A 23903-nucleotide genomic window follows, 5' to 3' on the forward strand; every position below is an offset into this window, starting at 1 on the left:
CAGAGGAGTACCTGCTAACCATGGGGCTGTGCTCTAGCCTGTGGGTTCTAGAAGACAAGGCTTTTGCTTCCCACACATAGTGAACACTCAGCAAATATTAATTAAAGAAGCATGTGGCTGAATGAACTGCTCTGCAAGAGCTCTCCCTCCTGGAGTACCTGATAAGTGCTCCCATCGGAGACCTTTCCTCCTCGGGGTAGCGCTCCCTGCAGGCACTCAACCCCGAGGTTAGGTAACGTGTGCAGGGTGCATAGACCTTACAACACGTGCTAGGATGTGAAACCCCTATTGGTCTACACTTCAGCCCCATAGCCTAGCCTGTCCCAGCAGCTGGGAAGTATTGCCTGATTTAATCCTAGCAATGGTGAAACTAAGGTTTTGTGCCAACGCCTTATCACCAAAGCCCTGTGTGCTGGAGAAGAGAGACCGACCTTAGGTGTTACTACACCCTCTTGTCAATAATGTCCCTCCATCCCCACCACCCCCTCCTACCCTGCCAGGGCAGACTCCATTCTGTGGCTAAGGCAAGAGCAAAGCCTTGGCCTGTGTCCCACTGGTGCCTCGTGAATGGACCTGCTTTCCTGTCTCTGAGGACAGGAAAAGGGTGCCCCCCCACTTCCAGCCACTTTGAACCCCCTTTTGCTGCTTCCATGTCATCCCTGTCTCAGAAACACTTCCTCTCCCTCTGCCCGGATATAAACCATCAGCTTTCCTGTGCACGGTGCTCACCAGCTGGCGGGCTCTGTGCAAAAAGCTTTCTGCACATCAATGCATGTATGTACCCCTCGCCTCGGGGCCTCTCAGGCAGTTCATCCTGAGGTCCTGGCTGCATGCCATTGTCTCTGGGGGGTGCCTGAAGCCTCCCCAGTGGCTTAGGTAGGACTCTGAGCTGTGTGCTCCAGAAGCACTGAGCCATCACAGCACTGGGGCTGCAACCACACACACCTGTTCATTTCCACCTGCACCATGCCTCCCCAGCACAGCGTCAGGTAGGGACTTCCTAAATTGGAGGACCCGAATTTCAGGCTGTGTAGGGACAAAGTGCAGAGTTGGAACTAGACCCTAAAACCCGAATATCAGGGTTGATCTAGGCCAGCATTCAAGGTACCAGAGGGACCCAGCCCTCATCCCCATTGGTATGCAACCCCCAGTCTCCAGGAGAAGCCAAAGAGAAAAGGAAGAAACCATTGACACAAAGCATGATGCATGATAGGAGAGGGGGATGCAGGGACCACAGAGCCCAGGGATGGACACCCATCCTAGACCTGGAGGGATGTCCAGGGAGGTGACACTCAAAGTGGTGTTCAAGGTCAAATAGTCTAGGCAAAGAAAGATGAGGTGAGGAAGAAGGCAGTCCAGGTAGAAAGAGCAACACATAAAAGACATGGATATATTTGCTTATAGGAACTGGCTGTAAGAAATGTTAAATGTTGAGACATGGCTTCCACATCTGGCAGGGGCTGTCAGGGACACGGTGCAAAGTTGCTGACGCTCACTGAGCACCAGCATGAGCTTCCATGAAGTATAACAACACGCCTCACCATCTATTGAGCACCAGCCGTGTGCCGCACTCTGTACCAGAAAGACCCTTTAAATTCCTCTGCCTGCAGGAGGTGAGAGCGTCCCTGTAATTTACTGAAGGTTTAGAAGCAGGTCCTGAGATGTTCAAGGGCTGTCAGCAGCCCCGTCAGCTGGGGGCAGTGCTTATTTCTTGCAAAGCCACATTTCCTTCTCACACAGTCCGATAGGCCACCCTCAGCCCACCTTTGCTTGTCCCCCCATGGTGAGCGTGCCACTCCCAGGGACCATGTATCTGCCCTGGGAGTCCTGGGGTCTCCTGCCAGCCTCCAGCCAGAGTTTGCAGGTCTCCTCTTGCCCCCACTCATCCTGTGGCATTGGCTTTGTCTTCTGTGCACGGGTCTCTTGACCTCCTCCCACAGCTTTCTGCATGCAGAAGGACAAGTGGTTTCTAGAGTCAACCTCTTAACTGAAAAAAGGATTAGATAGCATAGGGGCAGCTGGGTGGCTCAGTAGGTTGAGCATCTGAGTCTTGATTTCAGCTCAGGTCATGATCTCAGGGCTGTGGGATCGAGCCCTACGTGGGTCTCTGTGCTGGGCGTGGAGCCTGCTTGGGATTCTGTCTCTCTCTCTGCCTGTCGTCCAGCCCACTCTCTCTCCCTTTTTTGCGGAAAAAAAAAAAAAAAAAAAAAAGATTACAAAAGAGGATCAGTATAGCCTGGCCTCCGCAGCAGCCCTGAAGGTTTATCTGGTTAATGTGGCTATGCCAGCAGCAGCGTCCGAGAAGAGTTAACGGGTGCCAGTGAGCATCGAGCCAGCAGCCTGCATGGCCAGTAAACCCAGATTCCTGTGGCTTCCCAGCAGTGCCAAGCCACTGATGTTGAAGGCACTGATGAGGAGTCACGCACGGTTCCATGAACGCCTCCAGCAGCAGGAGGGGCCCATTGCTGGTGCCATTTATCGATGCCTGGTTTGTTCAGCCTTGCAGCAGAAGCATCCCGGAGCTGCCTGGCGACCCTGCAAGGCAGGTCTTCTTAGGAGAAGGGCACCGAGGAGCTGAGAATACCAGTAGCTTGCCCCAGATCATATGCCTAGTGCTGTAGGCAGGGTTCAGAACTTGCCTGGTGTGACTCAGTTTCCCCTCTGCCCTGCTGCCTTGCGGCTTTTCTTTCCCCAGACCCCACACAGTCGAGGTGGCCCAGGATTGGAACCAAAGTCTCTGTGATGCCATGGTCGTTGTACAGAATTATTTTCCCATCTGCAGAGACTCCTGAAGAATGAATGATGGTGTCTGGGGTTAACATGAGGCTTGCGGTGCCCTCCTGAGAGCCGGGGGGCGGCTCCAGCAGGGGCATCATGGCTAGAGTTCACGCAAAGAAAGGCCAAGTGTTCGTGGCCGTTCTGTAACCCACACATAGTCCTTGGGGTCATTCGCTGAGCCCCCGTGTGTTCCAGGGGCCGGGCTCCGTGCTCTCCTGCGTCCGGGGTCCTCATGGTCTCTGTCCTTACCTGCGTCCTTACCTCCTCACTGCTGTGTTCAAGCCGGGAGGCCCAGCGGGGAGGTGCTGCTGTCCTAAGTTTGACTTCAGGAAATGTCCCGTACGGGGCTTTTTGAGGTCAATAGCGCTAATAATGATGCCGTTGCAATTCGTTGCTTTTGTGCTCCGGGCCAGGCCCTGCGGACCAGAGATCTGAGCCAGAGCTGTGGTGCTGGGAAGGAACCAGGAAGCCAAACCAGCTCGTCTGTTGAGATGCCCCCGTGGCCGTTAGGCCGTGCCCTAGGTGCCTGCACCAGCAGGACTGTGTCTCCCCTCCCAGCACCTTTGGCCACAGATGACCATTTATGTGATTTCTCTTGCAGGGAGAAGAAGGCAAAGAAGGCAGAGATGGAAAACCAGGTCCCCCTGGCGAGCCGGTAAGGGACTCCCCATTTCTTACCGCTTTACAGGCCAAATCAGTAATTTCCCAGTATTGGCTGCTCCGTGTCGAGGAGCTAACTTGACTTGGGTGCAGTAAGGGTTGCTTCGTTTGCTTCTCCTGACAACCGGGCAGGGTAGACACTGCTGCCCCCATTATACAGTTGAGGAAACTGAGGCTCAGGGAGGTGAAGGGATGGGCGCAAAGTCACACGATGGGCCGGTGACAGAATATGAACCTGAGCCTGGGGCTTCTGCTCATGCTCTACATTTTTTTTTTCTTACTGCCCTGTGCAGCCTCCATCCCGTTGATGTTGGAGGGGGGCCGGGGCAGGTGAGCCCAGGCTGGAGTAGAAACTGGCTGTCTGAAAGCCTGTTATCCCCACGGAAGCCCTCAGCTTCTCCCACTGGCTCCAGGCAATAAGAGCTCACCCTTTCTTCAACTCTGGCATCGAGCTATAGGGTTTTTGTTTTTTTCTTTTTCTTTAATGTCACCTGCCTGGGACACACAGTGAGGCAGGCCGAGAGCTCATGGGCAAGTCTCTGCCCCAGTGGCTGCAGGCTGGAGGTGTGCAGAAAGCCCTGCACACTCATGTCTGTGACCTCATCATCATCCTTCCACACCTGGCCCCTGCTCTCACCTGTGGGTCAGGGCCCACGGTGACAGTGCATTCGTCTCCCCAGGTCCCTTTAGAGCCTCAGTCTCGAGGGGAAGCTGGAAGGTGGTGCCTGGGCTTCGAGACCTGGCTCTCCAGGCGCTCACCAGGAGGAGACTAGTCAGTGATGGGCGCGCTCAGTAGCATACTAAGCAGCCCTGAGGAAGGAGGACGATGCCCTCCGGACGCCCACATGAAACTCCTCCAAGATGTATTGTTAAGTGAAAAAGCAAAGGTAGACACACCTGGGTGGCTCAGTGGTTGAGCATCTGCCTTCGGCTCAGGGTGTGATCCCAGGGTCCTGGGATCGAGTTCCGCATCAGGCTCCCTGCAGGGAGCCTGCTTCTCCCTCTGCCTGTGTCTCTGCCTCTCTCTCTGGGTCTCTCACGAATAAATAAATAACATCTTAAAAAAAAAAATAAAGGTACAGAGCAGTGTGCTTAGTCTGCCCCATTCTGTATAAAAGCGGGCCTATGTGTTTTCTAGTGTTTACACAATGGCAATCCGGGGGACTCCAAAAACCCCACTAAATGTAGTCACCATCCACAATAGGGTGATTCTGAACGGAAGATGCGCAGGGGCGTAAAGGCAAACGTACTCTCCGTAGTGTGTTATTTTATTGTGGAGCTGTGTGTATGCATTGCTTGCTGATAAAATTAAATTTAAAACGAAGTGAAATACGTTGCGCCAACATTACAACCACAGGCGGGAGAAGACACTGGCTCTAGATAATGACTCCGCTCCAGACCGGCTCCAGGGCCTGAGGTGGGTCAGGAAGCGTCTCTAAGATGCTTTATTCAATAGAACGAGAGTAATAGTAGCAACTCACTGGAGTTGCTGCAGAACCAAATGAGGTGAGAAATTGGTGGAAGGCATGAGGCTCACCTGACTGTTAATTATTTCAGTGACTTACTTCTCCCGCCCCCACCCCCACACCCCCCAGCCAGGTGCCCTGGCCGTCACTCCTGGTGAGGTCAGACCTGCAGAGCCCGTAGAGCCACGAAGTGGGATAATGTAAAAGTAAAAGTTTCTACAGTGAGGTTTATGTTCCATGTAATTTGTTTGGTCATAATCTATTATGACTCATTCTGCATCTTGTGCAATTTGCCGGAAGCACCTTCTTTAACATTTTTCACCGCTTGCCAGATGCCGAAACCAGAGCACACTGCTGAGAGGAAAAGAAGCCGCTTATAGCAGTGAGCAAAGTCAAAGGCTCCTGCCAAGCCGCTGGGGGCTGAGGCCCAGCAGAGCGGCCCATGGTGGGCACATGGCAGTTAGTGGGGTGAGAACGTGGGAGGGAATGTGGGAGAGGTTGGATATCACCCCCATGTGCCCACCTAGGGCTGAGGTACTGATGCTTTGTTACCTTTTCTGTTGTAATCTCCAGATAATCCCCATGGGGCATGGTGTCCTAAGGCTCCAGATGAGGAAACGCACAGAGAGGTTAAGTAGGCTGGCCAAGGTCACAGAGATGGTAAATGAAGCTTCTAGGACTCATGCCCCAGAGGCTGACCCCAGAGTTCAGCACTACAGAACCAGAAATCAGCTTTTCTGCAGGCATGCTATTCTGAGAGCTGATGTTTATGGTACAGGACGAGGCCCTTGGTCTTCGTTCGGTCTATTCCTGGATCACCTCCTCCAGGTAGACCTGTGTCAGGCCTCAGGCATAGAGCTGTATGAGACAAGGTCTGTTCTGGGTATGCGGCAGGTAGGTCAGTACCTGAGGAGGTAGGGTGCCCTGCTAGAAGAGATGGCCCAGCAGCTCCCACCTGGGGGGTTCCAGGGTCCACAAAGGTCACTGGAGACCCTCTGGGAATTGTGAGGAGCACACTTGTGGTCCTGCTCCTACCCCTGCCGGGCTGTTCATTCATCCAGATACTTGAAGCCTTTTTAAACTGAAGATTGCTCTGGAAGGTATTAACTTTCACATTGCCCTCCACACCTCAGTGGCAAGCCCCCCCCCGCCCCCCCCACCCCCTGAAGGCCACTCTGTGCTAGGGCAGGAACAGTGAGGATGTGACAGGTACCCACTTCAGGGAGCCAAGGGGATGTGTTGGGAAGCAGCATTCACTACAGGTAGTAGTAGTCCGTCTTCATGTTGGCATAGTCTTTCTTTCTTTCCTTCTTTTTTTTGGGGATTGTATTTATTTATTCATGAGAGACACACACACACAGAGGCAGAGACACAGGCAGAGAGGGAGAAGCAGGCTCCTCGAGGGGAGCCTGATGTGGGAGTCGATCCCAGGATCCCAGGATCACGACCTGAGTGGAAGGCAGACACTCATCCTCTGAGCCACCCAGGTGCCCCATTGGCATAGTCTTTCAAGTTCCTGTATGTTAGGGACACAGTACATAGGTAGGTAGGTGGGCAGATGATGGATGGATGCCTGGGTGGATAGATTTGTAGACACCTGGGCAGCATTTTGAGTCGCCTGATGTGCAATCTTTATTAGGAGGCATTTGAGCAGTAATTATAGTGTAGGATGATGTACAAGGACTCAGAAGCCAAAAACCTGCCTTAGAACCCCAGCAGAGTGACTGTGAGCAGATCACTCAACCTCTCCATGCCTCAGTGTATTGCCCGATGGAGAACCATGGTGCCTCTCTACAGGGGTTGTGGTACGGACTCACTGATGCGTCATGTGAGGCTCTCATTCTGTGTCTGGTGCGTGGAAACCCTGGAGAGCTGCTGGGCATCACCGTTTTCCTGCTGGTGACTTGGACCAGCGATGACCGTGCCACGTGACAGTGGCAGATGCGGGAGCCAGGTTGGGCCGTGTACCCTCGGTCACAGAGCCCTATGAGGGGGACTGTGCTGAGTGTGCAGCTGAGAACAGATCCAGGGAAGGCAGGTGACACTGGAGACCACACAGCTGGGCTTGGACCAAACACACAGACCTGGAAGCTCGAGCTTCATGCCTTACCCTCCTTCCTCTCTGGGATTTCGCCTCCAAATGCAAGGATGCCTCATTCTCTCTCCTACCCCGCTTGTGTGCCCCATCTGATCTGAAGGGTTTACAAGCTGTGATAAGGAGCAGAAATTGGGGTGACATTTGTTCTGTCACAGTGACATTGGGGCCAGGTGCTTCCCCATCCCCATGGGTCATACAGGCCCTTTCACCCCCTCCCTACTCCTCCACTCATCCCTCCCCCCCGACCACATCACCTGGGTTCTGCAGCAGTGTCGCACCGGCTGTTATTTGTGGCTGGTTCTGTCTAAGGCGGTGCCAGGATGCCAGTGGTGGGGGGTTTGAATAGCCCAAGTGTCCCCATAACTTCTTGCAGTTAAAGAGAGGCTGGGCTGGGGAAAGGAGGGGTACAAATGGCAGCCCTCCGTGTCCGAGGCACCTGCTGGGGAAGAAGGGCATCCTTTGGTGGGGGGGGGTGCACGCAGCTGAGATTCCGTCTGCCTGTGCCGTTCCTTACCTCGGGGAAGCGCTAACTTCTCGGAACCTCGGTGTCCCCTGGCGTAACGTGCAGTAGTGGATGGCTGCTGCCTCCAGGTGGTTTTGTGAATGAGTATGGAGTCTTCCGTAACTAGGAGGCCTGAAGAATTCTGCATCCAGACCAAAACGCCTCCGAGGACGACAAGGGGCCGCTGGGAACGTTGGCCTCAGAGACCAACCTGTGTCAGCAGCACAGTCCGAGGAAACGAAGAGCACAGTAGCCTGGGTGCACGGGGGTGATTCGTGGGCACTGAAATGGAGCACAATGCCAGCAGAGACGGTTGGCAGGGGTCAGCGCCTGGCTGCTGGAAGCGTGACGCTGTGCAGGAAGCCCGGGTGGCCGAGAGGGAAGATCCTTATAACCATGTCTCCAAACTCTTCTCTTTTTCTTTGCTCTTAGGGCAAAATGGGAGAGCCAGGTCTGCCAGGACTGGAGGGAGCCCGAGGCCCGCCTGTAAGTGCCAATGCCACGTGTGCATGTGTGTGCACACGCGTGTGTGCACATTGTAGTGGACGGCAGCCTTCCGCTATGTGGCTCATGAGCCCACCGCACCCTGGATTTCCAGAAGTACCTCTCTTCCAAGGCTTTGGTGCTTCTACAAAGTAATATATTCAGTTCTTTATGTGCGCGGCTACAGAATGTATTTTCAAAATCACAACCACTGTTGCCGTGTTGCTATTCTAAGGTTTCCTTTGTTCTTAACCAATTTATTGTAATTTTAACGGGCTTTCTCTGGATGATAGAACCTAAAAATGAATCGAAAAATGAATCTTAAATTTTTTTTCCCACGGCTAAAGGTTTTTCACTCCCAATTATAAAAGTAACCCATTCTCGTTGTATAACAATGACAATGACGGTAATAACACAAAAGAGGAAGAGCGCTTTAGAGAGTAGAACAGAGTTACTTGTGATTCTACAACATAGAGGTAAAACTGTTAACATTTTCCTGTATCTTTCTAGATCTTAGGAGTGTATGTATGCAGTCTGTATAAATTCTGACTTTTTTTCGATGTATGAATTCTGACATTTATATTTATACATCAACCTATAATCAGCTGCCAACCCAGTATACATAGCTCATTTTTCTATAAAAATGAACTCTGTATTTTGGGGCTGTTGGACAGTGTTCACTAAATGCTTTACTTCTGCATAATTTCAGAGTTGTTTACTCAATTCCATAGATTTGTTTTTAGAAATATATATATTCTTTATAGCGACAATTCTAAAAATCTACTTACCTGGCAAGATGTGGGAGATGAAAGTGCCGCTTCTATTCCCTGAATGTATTTTTCTGTTAAAATCACTAACTCACCTGGCTAAGCATTCAGTAAGAAAGACCTGAAACACAAAAAAATCAATTTCCTTTTTCCTTAATCTCCTCGCTTTTCACCTGATTGTGGTAGGAGGGCAAATCTAGGAATGGGGAGTACTACCTCCTGTGGTGGAATTAAAACACAGAATTAGTGATTATTTTTTTATTTTTTATTTTTTTTATTGGAGGAGAGAGTCTTCGTTTTAGCCAAGGGGATCCATTTGCTGGGATCCATGTGGAGTCAAGACCCATTTCTTGGTTGAATCTTGCAAGGAATCCTACCTCAGTGTAGGGGCAGAGGTTAGAGACCCAAGCAGGTGAAAGAAGACCCATGTCGAAGCTTCGAAGAAACACATGCGCTTGGAGATAGACAAATGTGGGTTCAGCTTTCCCTTGATCACCTGTTAACTTTCATCAGGGGACCTTTTTGAAGGTCTATTTCTTCTTCCATGAAGTGGAGATCAAAATATCTCCCACTTCTGTAGGGCGGTGGTATGCATTAAAGGAGAAATGGAACACGTACCATCCCCAGCCGAGTGCCTGGCACAGTGCCTGAGGCTTCCTGGTTGGTACTTGTGTCCGCGATTATATAGGAGGAGAGCACACCAGCGTCCTGGCTCTGAGCTGGCTGGATCTGAGATTCTAGTGTCTTTTAAGGAAGATGCTGGGACCTAGGTAGACCCCATCTCTCTCCAGGGAAAGAAACCTGGCCCCGTTTTGAACAGCAGAGAGCACGATCTCTTATTCAATGCTGCCGGCAACTCTGCAGAAGTAGTTCTATCCTCAGATGTGGAAACTGAGTCCCAGTGAAGAGAAGGAAAGCACCTAAGACCCACAGCTACAACGTGGGGAGCTGTGGTTCTATTCCAGACCTGGCTCCAAAGTCAGCCTTACTGGCTCCGGGGCCCCTTCCTATAGATTAACCCTGCAAAGCTATGCCTGGCAGGTACTTTATTCTTCCCAGGCTAGATGGTAGGCCTCCAAGGGGAGAGCTGACTTCTCCAAGGTGTTGGAATCTGGGATCCAATCTGAGCTGAGTCCCTTTTCATCCCCTTCCTCCTCCTCTGCCGGCCGCTGATACCTCCAGGCTGCTCGCCCAGTGACAGGCCCAGATGGAGGCAGCATCTCATCTCATCTTCACGGTAGCCCAACAAAAGGGGGCACCTCCCCGGTTACAGCTGAGGCACCGAGGCTCGGGCGTTGGGGCGATGGGAAGTGAAATGCAGGCACTTAGCTGGGGTGTGAAACCCGCCTGGCCCGGCTCCTGACCTCCTTCTTCCCCTGCATCTCCTGACATCTGAGAGCATACACTTGTCACCATAGCACCTGCTGCTTGGGAGGCATCCCCGAGCCCCCTTCCAGAGGCAGGAGAAGTCACACTTTCTTATTACCCAAGTTGGGAGAGGCAGAGAGGTAGAGTACACACCTCCAGGGTAATAACCACCACGGAAGAGAGGCCGCTGGGTTGTCTCTGTTTTTGGATGGCCAGGCCTTGAGGTGATCTTGTCCCCAGCAGGGTTTCCATCTGCTTTTTGGAACCAGAACATAAAATCAGGGGATAAGGTCAGAGAAGAGCCTGGTGCCATCAGCCAGAGAAGAGCCTGGTGCCGTCAGCCAGGACATATTTGGCCTTGGCCCTGGAAGGCCCGATTTGGCCACAAACTGCTGCCTCCTTGAGCTGAGGGTGACAGTGGGGAGGGCGTGCTTTGCAGTCAGACAGACCTGGGCTTGAATCATGGATCTCCCCCTTCTTAATGTTATAGGTAAGCCCGAGCCTCATGTTTCTTACATAAAATGGGAGAAATAAGACCCATCTCCCAGGTCCCCCATTACACTGCATGAGAGCAGCATGGCTGCAGCCCTGGATGTGGTAGGCGCTCCACAGGGAGGGTTTTGCTCCCCCTCCTCCACTGCTACTGCCCCATTCCCTCTCTCCCCAACCCTTCCCACTGGGGTAAGGAGCTAGGACAGGTCCTCAGCCCTCAGTGTCCTAACCACTTCCCTGTGCTGCATGGGCCCTGTCTGTGTGTGTGTGTATGTGTGTGTGTGTGTGTGTGTGTGTAGGACAAGGGAGATTAATTCTAGGCCCCGCTCCAGGTACCCCTGACTCTCTGAGCTGTGTGCCCAGGCATCAGCCCACCCAGGTCCCTCGCTCTGTGCCAGCCACTGGCGGGGGACCAGCTGGCGGGGGTGCTCAGTGCTGCAGCAGCTCGGAGCAGCACCCTGGCAAGGATGCCTAGTGACAAAGGTACAAGGAGGGCCTTTGAGAGCGACCACAGGAGGAGTGAGGAAGATGAAGCTGGGGACAGGAGGCTGGTAGGGAGGAGGCCTCCAGCCAGGAGGAATGTCCCGATGAGCAAGGGGACGGCCAGGAAGAGAGGACCCATGCGCATGGGCCTGGAGCGGGAAGTGGGGGGTGCAGAGTGTACACCCTGCTGAGGACACTGAGTCTGGGATGTAGCACCGTGAGGTGGCCGGGTGGGCAGGTGCCCCTCAGGTGGAGACTGCACCACCCAGGAATGCCCTAGGTCTTGGCAGGCAGGGAGAGCAGTCTGAGACCAGAGCAGGAGAGCCACCATTCCAGGAACAGGACCCCAGACAGAGCAAGCAGAGCGGTGGAGAACGGGAGGGCCTTGGGTCTGGGCCAACCCACTGGATCTGAACCCAATTTCTTTCTGGCTCTGGGACTTTGAGCAGGTATTTTGTCTCTCAGAGCCTCAGCGTTGTCCCGTGTGAAATGGGAATTATTACACAGTCCGCTTGGTGTGGCTGTTAGAAATAATAGTGTCAGCTCTGCTAACACCCTCCTCTTGGCTCCCAGGGCCTGGTGCTTCAGGTCCTAGATCTCTAGGCTGCTGTTGCAGGGAGGTGCAGGGAGGGCCCAGCATCATGGCCCGCGATGAGAGTGTTGGGTGGGACTGGCCACAGCCTCAAGAATGAAGACAGCATCCCCTAGACCCACCTCTGGAGTGAAGGCAATGTGTTGTCTACAAGGGGAGCACCTGCCCCAGGGGCCCGGCCAAGGCGGTGCAAGCCAGGTGGGGTGAGATCCTCAGGAAGGTGAATCCCAGGAGGCATGTGGGGTGACACCTCAACTGTCTGGAGCATTTGTGGGATGAGCCCTGCAGCTCTGCCCATCGTGGTACAGAGGATAGGGGGTCTGATTGTCCCATCACCCAGCATCAAGGGCCTGGCCGATGCCTGGGGTCTCGAGGGGGAGGCATCCGGCGAGCCCCAGTGAGAGGGGGCAGGATTCGACTGGACTGTCACACAGGTGCCCCCCCCCCCCTTGCTTTACCAGCCTGCTCTTTGTTGCAAAAACTTCTCTTTCTTCTAGGGCTTCAAGGGACACATGGGTGACTCCGGCGCACCTGGTCCCCGGGTAAGTGGGTGTCTAGCCTTGGAGGTCAGTCCAGGCCGAGCTGGGCTGGTGCTTCTAGATGGAGGGCTCCTGGCCCCGCAGCCCAGCGCAGCACCTGGTCACCTGAGCGAGGACAGCGGGCATCATGGGAAGCATCATCCCCAGTCTTGGTGTGGTTTTTCTAAATGCTCCTTCTGGGGGCGAGACATAAGGGGCGCTACCTGACCCAGTCAGCCCGGAGTCAGGGCGCCCTGTGCGGCTGCGCTGTGCGCAAACTGTGCAATGGGCCCAGGGCTAATGTGTGGAGAGCTTTGGTGTGTCCCGTCCCAGGTGGGGAGACCCTGGAGCCCACACTCTTATGTTTTTGCTTCCTCCCCATGCTTCAAGTGTCCCAGATAGAAGGAAATGCCGAGGGCCACCGGTTAGACCCCCGGCCCTCTCTGTTTAGCGATGCAAAGCTGAGATGTGTGACGAGTCAGCATGTGGGGGACGGGATTCCAAGCCCGTCCGCCTGCCCCTCGGGCTGGTGTGTTGCCTGCAGCTCGGAGAGGCACAGTCGGACCAGCCTCGCCGCTGGCCATGGGGGCCCTGCAGACCCCAGCTCCAGCCGGGACCCAGCGGGGCTGGTGCTGGGGGCCGTGCTCCTGGGTCTTTGCCCCGCCTGGATATGCCGACACCAGGCAGCTGGCGTTCTGCGTCCTCTTCCCTAACAGCAGGTATTTTTTTTTTCTGCTTCCACCTTCTAGGGAGAGCCTGGTGCCATGGGGCCCCCTGGCCGAGAAGGGTCCCCGGGAAAAGACGTGAGTGTGGGTGTCCTGCGGAGGGGGTGCAGAGAGAGTGGAAAGCGCGCATCCCTTAGGGGTCAGGAGAAACCACCAGGGAGGCTGGTGCCTGCAGAGGCACTCTCAGAACCGGTCTGGATGTCTCACCTGCCGGCCCCCTGGGTCCTCCTCGGAGGCCTGAGGAGGCCCTGGGATCTGGGTGTCCAGCCTCACAGTTGGATGCCTGTGCCACACAGTAGCTAAGGAGCCCTTGCTGAATTGTTCGTGAGCTCTCTGTTGGTACCAGCGGCGGCCTCTTGGGTCCGGCCTGACGTGGGCTTGAAGTGCAGAGTCTCTCCCAGATGATTGCTCTAGCTCTGTTCCATGGCCTAATGAACCCAACACGGCCACCACTACCATGTGCCATGTGGCACTTAATACTGCTCACCTGCTCTCACTGACTTGATCTAGGGATGATCTAGGGATGAGGGCAGGCAAGATGTCTCTTGCCTTAGTCGTACAGATAGAAAACCAAGACCCAGGAAGTTCCAGGGACTTCCCTGGTTGTCATGCAGACTGTCAGAGGTGGAAGGAGGCAGCCTGGGGCTGGACCTGTCAGCTCTGTACCCTCCCCTAGGAGGACAGACCTCATGTACGTGACATCCTACAGGGCAGTCCAACATGGGTGGACATTACTTGGCCAAGTGGGAGTGGGTGTTTGGTCAGGAGCATGGGCACAGGGTCCTGAGGCCCAAGGGGGTCTCACACGTGCTCCTTCACGTCCTTCAGGACCTGCCTCTAAACCCCGGTGAGGTGCACGCTGCCCATGGCTCTTGAGGTCTGCACATCTAGTCTTCTTGGCTGACCTGCTACCATGAGGCAGTAGAGTTGGAAAGACCCATAGGGGAAATCTAGTCTAGCTCCCATGTTCCTCCTCAGCAGCAGAGTCACATATACATACATACATAGGAGTTTCTTACTTGAGTCTCCTCAGTGAGGAGCATGGCCACGCTCCGGTGTTCTCATTCATAACGTGGGAGGGACTTACACCCATGCCAGGAGGCTGCTTGGGAGACCAGTGAGTCACCACCGCTTTATACTCTGGAATGGCTGTGTGCACGGGCAGCGTTTTTCTTACTATGGCAACTGAGGCAAGAGTGGGTCAGGTCATTGTCTAATGAGTTGGGAACAGAACCTTCAAGACGGCGCCACCAGAAATCACTGGGAGGGATGGAAAATGTCTCAGCAAGTAAATAAATAAATCGTGTTTGTGCGTGTACCCATCTATGTGAGATGGGTTTGTCCGCCCTGGAACCACTAGAGATTAGTGGTGGACACCCAGTCGGTTCTCTTGGGGAATGAGATGAAATTCGGTCCACGTTTGAAACTGTGTCTCTGTCCTCTCCCTGCAGCCACTCTGTGATAACATGACCTCTCTCTGTTCCAGGGCGACACTGGACCCACAGGGCCCCAGGGCCCCCAAGGACTGAGGGGCCCACCGGTGAGTGATACTCCGCAGCCTATCACTGCGGTGACATTTGGTTGGTTCATCCTGGTACAGTCCTGTGTGTGTTGTTTAAAAGTGGCCGCGTGCCTTAGCAGTTGGAAAAGAAGGAGCTACGGCCCTAAGCCCTACAAGTGCCCTCCTACCCAGACCCGAGGCTGTTTGCCAGGACCACCGACCCATAATGCAGAAATGTAAAAAGAGCTGCCTGGCATGGCGGGAACCCTGTAGGACTTCCCTTTAGGTTGTCCTAGCGTTCCCTGCGTGATCTGTGAGTTGGATTGCTAGGGCTGTCATAGCAAAAAGCCACACATTTAGTTGCTTCAACAATAAATTTATTGTCTCACAGATCTGGAGCTGGATGTCTGAGACATGTACCGTCTCACCATCCAGGAAGCCAGAGGTCCCAGATCAAGATGTGGGCAGGATTGGGTGCTTCTGGGCCTGTGACAAGGGCTCTCACTTCCATCCCTCTCACTTAGCTTCTGGGGTTTCCTGCCATCTCTGGTGTTCCTTGGCTGGTGCAAACACAACTCTGATCTCTGCCTCCCTCTTGACCTGGCATCTTCCCTGTCTCTATGCCCAAATGTCCTCCTTGCATAAGGACAGCAGTGGCGTTGGATGGGAGCCCTCCCTGTTCCAGGATGGGCCCGTTAAACTAATTCTATCTGCAGTGACTGTATTTGCAAACGAGGTCCTACACTGAGATCGTGCAACTGTGATCCATGCTAATGATAAAAGGAATCATGCAGAATTAAAATGAAAAGGCTCCCATTTCACCCCAGCCCTACGCTCCAGAGGGAGCCACCGTTAATAGCGTCTTAGGTATATTTAAAAATATTTCCATTGCACCTACCAGCATATCGATAGGATACACGTTTGTTATGCAGCACTTCATCTTGGCATCCGGCTTGTTCTGTATGGTGTGTGCATGTGTGGATGCGTATTTGGAACGAGTATGGAGTAAATGGGTGAGTGGATAACCTGTAACTTAGATGAATCTGGGCTTCCTGGCTCCAGGGTACACAGCAGGCAAGAGCTGTAGGCAGGATTTAAACCCAAGACTTTCTGGCACCAAATTCAGTGCTCTGCACCTGCCATGACCATGGCCGGGTTCTTTGTCTTCAGGACCCTACAGGAGGCACCCGGGACGGGTCTTGGGTATTTGAATCCACATGTCTTTGGAACTCAGCAGAGGGAGTCACTTTCTCCCTTGATGGGGCCACAGCAACTCATATCCAGCTTCCCACCCTAACACAGCAGCCTGTGGGGGTGCGGGATGTCCAGATGCCTTCCACGCCCACAGTCCTGGATCCCCCATGGGCTGAGGTAGGGCATGAAGGACAGCCTTCAGACCGGGCTGTGGGGAGCCCAGTGGGCCCCTGCCATTCTGGCTTTTCAGCTGTGGGACGGGTGTCCCCTGTGTGTAGTGATGGCCACATTTTGTGCTGAGGGTTTGTCTACAGGAAAACATCCATGCTCAGAAGCAGGGCATTCATGCTTTTTGGGTTTCCATCTTGGCCTTGGCCTCAAATTTCCCACTCTATAGCAGCAGCTCACTGATCAAACCCATCTCCTCTTTCTAGAACATGGCATTTGCTCATCCAACTGCAGAGCTAGGTTAAGGAGCTGAGTGGTGTGTTCTGCATTCACTTTCCCATGGGTGGCATCAACCTGCAGATCTTGGGGTCATCGGCACCATCCCTGTATGCAGGGACCAGGAGACTACCCGCAGCTGGGCTCTTCACCAATGACACTTAGTCCCTGTGGCATGCATTCCCAGGGGGTGTGCTGTCACCCCCAGGGGGCAAATACTGGTCCTTGGGATGCCAAGACCCCTTACTCTTTATGTATCACATGCAGATATCCATACAGAGCGGAATCGGTATATGGCATAGGTGTGGTGTTAAACTTCCACATGGGAGGAAGAGACTAGGCAAGAGTGTAAGGACAGACAAATGGAGAAACCTACCTCTGGAGCCCCCTGGGCATGGAGTAGAGGCCACTGGGGCCCCTGCTGGCCCATCATCAAGCTCTAGAGTTAAGCTGTATCTTACTGGTTCTATGGGCGAGATGAGTTCCTTCAGCTCCCCTGGGTCTACCCCTTCATCTGTAGAGTGAGGAGGACTTGAAAGATCCAGCATTTAAATTGGGGAAATGATGCAACAGTGTCCAGCTCTGAGAAAGTGCCCGGTAGGTGGAAGGTGGTCACCCTGGGGCTCCATGCTGGGTTCTGCTCCTGGACGAAGGAGGGGACGTTGCTCTGCCCTCCTCCAGGGTCTCCTGGCATGAAGTCGTGCTCTGTAAATCCCTGCTGAATGCCAGTGTGTCCAGGGATACAGGAGAGGAAAGGGAAAGCATTGCATGTGGGGACCAGCTAGTGGGTGAGGGGAGGAGGCTGAGGACCTCACGTGTCACATGCCAAAGGGAGGTCTTCCCGGCCAAGGTCCCCAAGAGGCAGTTTTGTGTTTTTCTAATTCACCTCTGCCAATTCTGAGGGCCCTTCATATGTACTTTGTAAGCAACAACAAACTGCTAGAATTTGCCAAATTCTTACTGGAATGCATCAGCGGAGGTTCCAGGTTATCACCCTGACAGCCCATCTCTCGCTCATTTGGCACCGATCGGCCTTCCCCGGGGAAGGGAAGGTGCCCAGCAACCTCAGCAGGTTCACACTACCTTGGAGCAGACACTGAGTGCTGACGAGAGCCTCCAGGGAATGCCAACCGTCCCAGGGCTAGGGAACCACCTGAGCATTTGCCTAATTCGCTCACGGAGTTCTCCTGAACCCGACGAGGCAGATGAGAAATGGAGGCATAGCGAGGTCCAGTCACTTGCCCTCGATCACACAGCAGGTAAGTGGCAGAGCTTGGGTTGGGCTCACATCCAGGCAGTGATTCCAGTCTGCCATTGAGGTTCTGCCTGGGCCTGTGTGGGCCACGTCTCCCTCTCAGAAAGATGGGACCTGGTAGGACGGGGCCCAGGACAGGAATTTGGAGTGCAGGGCAGTGGGGGCTGTGACTCCATTCAGGACGAGTAGGACATGAGGAGTGGACCCCAGTCCAGGAAGTAGCCAAGTCCCTGCCCCAGCTGGCCTCCAGCGCCCCGACAGGTGGCAGGTGGCCACCCCGTGCTGCCTCTCCACGTACATCCGCCTGTATTGGCATCGCAAGCTCATGTGTCTTGGCCCTTATCCTCCCTGCAAATCAGAGGGAGAAGGAGGAGAGAGATAATCACCATAGGGATGAGCCAAAGCGCATATTTTTAGAAGGACACAGATGGGTTGGTGGGTGGGCGGACGGAGGTGCAGGGAGGAGCCACCACACCACGTTCCCCGGGTGGGGGGGGGGCGTGGGGGAAGTCACAGAGCCGCTGGCTGCTCCAACTGCAGCACTCCTGTGCAGACGCTGTGCTTTCTCTGTGCCTCGGCCTCCTCATCGGTGATGCCGGATAAAGGCATCCACACTTCACACTTCCTGGCACGATTATGTGAGATGTGCCGCGTGAATCATCCACGATCACACATGCACTTGTTAGGCCGTAAGATGCATCCCCTACATAGTCATGACCACCAGCCAGCCCGCCTGGGCATATGCTTCCTGGGCTCCGATCTCAGCTGCTCCACTTCCATCTCAGGCAGTTTGTGTAGACATTCCGTGACTTGATTTCCCCATTTATAAAATGGCAGTGTTTATATCTGTCGTGTGCAGTGAGCAAATGCGTGCAAAACCTGGCATGGAGGAAGTCCTCAGGCAGTGTGAGCTGCTTCTTACTGTAATGTATTTCCACGAAGCTGACTCATTGGTGAATGCGTGCTTCACAGATTATAGGACGTCAGCACCTTTTGGTTATAGGATCAATGGAGAGTGGCTTCCTTTTTTTTTTTTTTTAAGATTTTATTTATTTATTTGAAGGGAGGGAGCACAGAGGGAAAAGCAGACTCCCCCCTCTGAGCAGAGAGCCCAATGCAGGGCTTCATCCCAGGACCCTGGGATCATGACCTGAGTTCAAGGCAGACACTTAACCAACTGAGCCACCCAGACGCCCCTGGAGAGTGGTTTCCTGTGGTGTTCTGGGTTCCTTGGTCCAGCAGAGTGTACCTCCTGTGTGCCTGGCACTGTGCTAGGTCCTGACCACAGCGAGAGAGGTGAGGTGCACACTGTTCTTTGGGCTACTCCCAGCAGGGAAGAGCCAGGTAAAGACACAGCCACCTGGTTAGGGGAGGTTCTAAGAAGGTGGAGAGTGGCAGGCAGAGGCAGTGACCAGCCCAGCCCACTGAAGCCAAGCTTTGAACCTCAGACTGAATAGGAATTTGTCTGATCCTCAGAGGGATAGCTAGAAGAGTTCTTAAATTCTCTAATTTTTATACCAAGGAGCTTATTGGTTAAATGCATTTATCAAAATTATGAGCATGCACAAAATACCCGAGTCAGAGAACTGCTAACTCTTTGGGGTCAGTCCTGGAGTCTGGAGTGAATGGATCTTTGATTTAGTACAGGATTCTGCACTGCCACTTTTCTTGTCTGTGTCACAGTCTTCATCTCTTCAGGATAACGGTGCCTCTCTTAGAGGAGTAAAATAAAATCCACACAGGGACAAGCATCCTAAGCTGAGAACAGTACTGCCTTGATCTGAGCACTTTTGTGTTGCTTCTTAAGACAGCATCTGAGTTGAAGGATGAAAGGATGGATGAAAGGATGGGTGGGTGGGTGGAGGATGGATGGATGGATGAAAGGATGGATGGATGAAAGGATGGATGGGTGGGTGGAGGATGGATGGATGGATGAAAGGATGGATGGGTGGGTGGATGGATGGATGGATGGATGAAAGGATGGATGGGTGGGTGGAGGATGGATGGATGAAAGGATGGATGGGTGGGTGGATGAAAGGATGGATGGGTGGGTGGATGGATGGATGGATGAAAGGATGGATGGGTGGGTGGATGAAAGGATGGATGGGTGGGTGGAGGATGGATGGATGGATGAAAGGATGGATGGATGAAAGGATGGATGGGTGGGTGGAGGATGGATGGATGGATGAAAGGATGGATGGGTGGGTGGATGGATGGATGGATGAAAGGATGGATGGGTGGGTGGAGGATGGATGGATGAAAGGATGGATGGGTGGATGGAGGATGGATGGATGGATGAAAGGATGGATGGGTGGGTGGATGGTTGGGTGGAGGATGGATGGATGGGTAGATGAAAGGATGAATGGATGAAAGGATGGATGGGTGGGTGGATGAAAGGATGGATGGGTGGGTGAAAGGATGGATGGGTGGGTGAAAGGATGGATGGGTGGGTAGAGGATGGGTGGATGGGTGGATGAAAGGATGGGTGGGTGGGTAGAGGATGGGTGGATGGGTGGATGAAAGGATGGGTGGGTGGAGGATGGATAGATGGATGAAAGGATGGATGGGTGGGTGGAGGATGGGTGGATGGATAGGTAGATGAAAGGATGGGTGGATGAAAGGATGGGTGGATGGATAGATGGATGGATGGATGGATGGATGGATGGATGGATGGATGAGGTCATGATTATTTATGACGCCTGTACCCTGGGCAGCACTCAACAGGATAGGCCTTATCATGTACACAAACTCATTGAATTCCACAATATTTGAGTTAAGTACCACAGGCTCCTTTTATAAATTTTTTTTTAATTTTTTATTTATTTATGATAGTCACAGAGAGAGAGAGAGAGGCAGAGACACAGGCGGAGGGAGAAGCAGGCTCCATGCACCGGGAGCCTGATGTGGGATTCGATCCCGGGTCTCCAGGATCGCGCCCTGGGCCAAAGGCAGTCGCCAAACCGCTGCGCCACCCAGGGATCCTCCTTTTATAAATTGAGCAACATCCTCCGAGCGATGACATGGCTTACTGAGAGCCATGCTGGCCAGAATGACAGCTCTAGGTGTGAAATGGGGTCCTGCACACCTGGCACTCACCCTGTTCCACCATCCTGCTCTCCGGTGTCCTAGCAGAGGATCCTGGCAGATCATTGCTTGCGTTTCTTCTACCAGGGTAAGAACGGATCGCCGGGATCTCCGGGAGACCCTGGTCCTGCAGGAAGTCCTGTGAGTACTCCCCCTGCCGTGTGGTGGAATCAAGGCAAGCTTTGACATGGGCATGCTTTTCACATCACAGATTGTATGTTCTCTACCCTGGAAGCATCAAGGGGAAAATATGGGGTTTGAATGGGCTCAAGACAAGAGGATCCAGTAAGAACCTCTTTCAAAGTCTAAGACGCATGCAATTATGCACTTGGTTTTTCTGTTGTCTATTACTATATGCAGCCAAGGGTACAGATCTTAAAGACTAAAAAAATGTTTAATAAGGTTGTACAGTAGACATTGCACATTTTTAGAGGATGGGAAGACAGGTTGAGGCCCACCAGCCCTTCCCATCTCAGACGACAGGGATGTAGGACAGACTTGGCCAAAGAGGGTTTTCCTAGTGGTTAGGAGTGGGGGTGGGGAGAGCAGGAAGGGACAATGGTAGGATCCTGGGTGTTGGAAAGAGGGTGGCATGAGTAATCAGGATCCAGGTCCCTGGGCTTGGGATTAGGTCTGGTAGACAGGGAGACATGCTGCGGAAGATGGTTCTCTGATGGGCTCTGGGGTTGGGCGAGTCAGATCCTGTCCCCAAGTCTCCTCCCAGCCCGGCCTTCTTGTATTTGTATTTGCTAAAATTGGCAGCTTTCTTCTGAAGACCACCCTCCCTCGGGTCATGGGGAGTCGAGCAACTATTGCACTAGGCAACGGGCAGACCAGCTGGCCGGCCAACTGTCGTCATTGTGGAAATAGACAGTGACAGGTCCATCCTAATTGGCCAAAAACCTCGGTTTTAGCACAGAAAATCCTGCATCCCGGGAAACTCATCATTTCCAGGCAAAACCAGGCATCTGGTCATCCTCGTGGAGCCTCCCTTTTCAGTTAGACCAAGAACAACTGCATTAGAGGAGCTTAACTGCTTAGCAAATGTAATGATGTTCCTCGGAAGCGGAGGGGCACGGGGCTTGTCACTGCTGGTGACACAGAGCAGACGGGAGGGGACAGGGCCGTGAGCCTGGCTTCATGCCCAGTACAGAGCTGGCCCCAGAAGAGCTGACTCACACATACCCAGAGAGGCTGGAGCTGAAAGAGTCCCCAGAGCCGTTTCCAAAAAGCCAAACCACAGGCCTTGGGGTGCTCCTGGGAGGAAGTACCTCGCCCGAGGGCTACTCAGGCCACACACACCGCAGGGTGTTTCTACGGAGTATTTGTCCCATTTTGCTTCTGTTGCTTGGATGGGAAAGAGATGCTTCTCGTCTGCTGCCCCGCCCCCAACAGTGCTGTCAGGTGCCTCTCCCCGACCCGCTGCCCTCTCCTGCGGTGGAGACGGACTCTTCTCGCCTGTGGATGTCTCAGGCCACCCGAGCACAGGGGGATTGCGAGGCTTCTGAGTCTCCTTGGGCTGGTACTTGACCTTGCAGAATCAATGCCTGTCGCCCCCCCACACCCCATTTGCAGGGCCAGAAGGGAAACAAAGGAGACCATGGCAGCCCGGGACTCCCTGGCTTTCTGGGCCCTCGGGGGCCTCAGGTAAGCTGAGAACTCCCGGGGAGGGGAGGATGCCCAGCTCTGGGGGGAGGTTCAGTTGCAGCACCTTTCCTGCCACCCACTGTGGCCTCGGGTCCTCTTGCTCAGGTGGTGTCCCCTGGTGTGTGGTCAAACCCACTTCGTGGTTGACAGGCAGTGGTGTGCACTGGCTAGAGCACGAACTCCGATGTCACCTGCATGGGATCCTAAGCGTGGCACCTGGGGCCAATCTCGTGGCTTCCGTGCTGTAGCTTCGTCATTGTTCAAATGGGGGCATAAGAGCATGCAGCTCTGATCCTAGAACTTCGGGGGCCCTGAGAAACCACTTTAGAGGTGACCGAGTCTGGCTGCAGGGTCAGATCATGTGGGCCACGTGGTCAGTCTGTGCTCTAGCTGGTGCTGGAGCCCAGGCCTCCTGGCTGGAAAGTGTGACACAGAGATGCTGCCTGGCGATGTTTGCTCAGGTTCTGGGCAGAGGGATGCTGAGGGATTCAAACATTTGCAGCCAGGCTCCTGGTGCAGGCTGCGTGCCACGGCCCCGCACTGCCGGCCAGGGGGCGAGGGTGGTACATCCCACGTGGGAGTAGGAAGGGTACCCACGTCCCCGTCCACCCCCTCCATTTCATTCTGACCCCCGAGGGTGCCCTGCCGCCCAGCCAGCCCAGCCTCTCCAGGTGGCCACCCGTCTTTTACCCATTTCTACCATGTAGCCCACACCCTAGCCCGGCTGCAGCCGGGTACCCACACTTCGAGACTTGCAACGCTCATTCTTTTTTTTTTTTTTTAAAGATTTTTTATTTATTTATGAGAAACACACAGAGGGAGGCAGAGGCACAGCAGAGGGAGAAGCAGGCTCCCCTCGGGCAGCCCGATGTGGGACTCGATCCCAGGACCCCGGGATCACGACCTGAGCCGAAGGCAGACGCTCAACCGCTGAGCCACCCGGCGTCCCACAGCGCTCGTTCTTTCAGTCACAGTAATAGCTCATTAAATTTTGGCAAAGTCCTCATGAAGAAACTGAGGCACAGGCAACTTGAGGTGGCTTGAAGGAGGTTGTGGGGCAGCCGGGACTGGAACGCAGACAGGCTAGCTCCAGAGCCCAGGTCACTGGCGCTTCGTTTCACGCCGTGCGCCTGCTTCTGGGAGCCCCCCCCCCCACAACTGGGCGCTCCATAAAGCCGGGCCCAGGGGGGCCAGGAGCCCAGACCAGCGCCCCCGCTTCCCACTCCAGGACGTGGTTTGCCACCTTCTGCCCAGACATGGGGGGGCTAGGGAGCCTGCCTGGGGGGTGTCCGCCAGCCGGACCACCGGTCGTCGTCTTTGCGGGGACACGACCCGGGTGAGAACCCATTTTGGAGCCCGTGTGCTGACGCCGCAGAGCCCCTGATGCTGTGTTCTGTCCCGCAGGGCGAGCCCGGAGACAAGGGGGCCCCCGGCAAGGAGGCAAGTACGCGCCGCCGCCTCCACCGGCCTTGGCGGGACCCACGGCAGAGGCACCGGCCCGGCCGGCCTGACAGCCGCTCGCTCGGCTCCGCTTCCTCCTGTCGGACTTTTCTTTTCTTTCTTTTTTCTTTTCTTTTCTTTTCTTTTCTTTTCTTTTCTTTTCTTTTCTTTTCTTTTCTTTCTTTCTTTTCTTTTCTTTCTTTTTTTCTTTTTTCTTTTCTTCTTTTGTTTCTTTTCTTTCTTTCTTTCTTTTTCCCTTTCATTTTTACTTTCCTTCTTTTTCTTTATTTCCTTTCTTTCTCATTCATTCGTCCATTCTTTATCTTTCATTCTTTCTTTCCTTCTCTCTTTTTCTTTCTTTCTTTCTTTCTTTACATTTCCTTTTCTTTCTTTCTTTTTTTCTTTC

General features: G+C 53.7%; 1 protein-coding gene across 1 annotated transcript in view; it reads left to right on the plus strand.

The window, feature by feature from the left end:
• The window catches only part of COL22A1 (collagen type XXII alpha 1 chain), a 243170-nt gene that overhangs the window by 203126 nt on the left and 16141 nt on the right, over positions 1–23903 (plus strand). Inside the window, exons 50-57 of the mRNA XM_041769448.1 lie at positions 3380–3433; positions 7937–7990; positions 12187–12231; positions 12957–13010; positions 14419–14472; positions 20498–20551; positions 21986–22057; positions 23462–23497. Coding sequence (XP_041625382.1) covers positions 3380–3433; positions 7937–7990; positions 12187–12231; positions 12957–13010; positions 14419–14472; positions 20498–20551; positions 21986–22057; positions 23462–23497 — 423 coding nt within the window. The remainder of the gene's footprint in view (positions 1–3379; positions 3434–7936; positions 7991–12186; positions 12232–12956; positions 13011–14418; positions 14473–20497; positions 20552–21985; positions 22058–23461; positions 23498–23903) is intronic.

Source organism: Vulpes lagopus, chromosome 9, assembly GCF_018345385.1.
Source record: "Vulpes lagopus strain Blue_001 chromosome 9, ASM1834538v1, whole genome shotgun sequence".
Taxonomy (NCBI): domain Eukaryota; kingdom Metazoa; phylum Chordata; class Mammalia; order Carnivora; family Canidae; genus Vulpes; species Vulpes lagopus.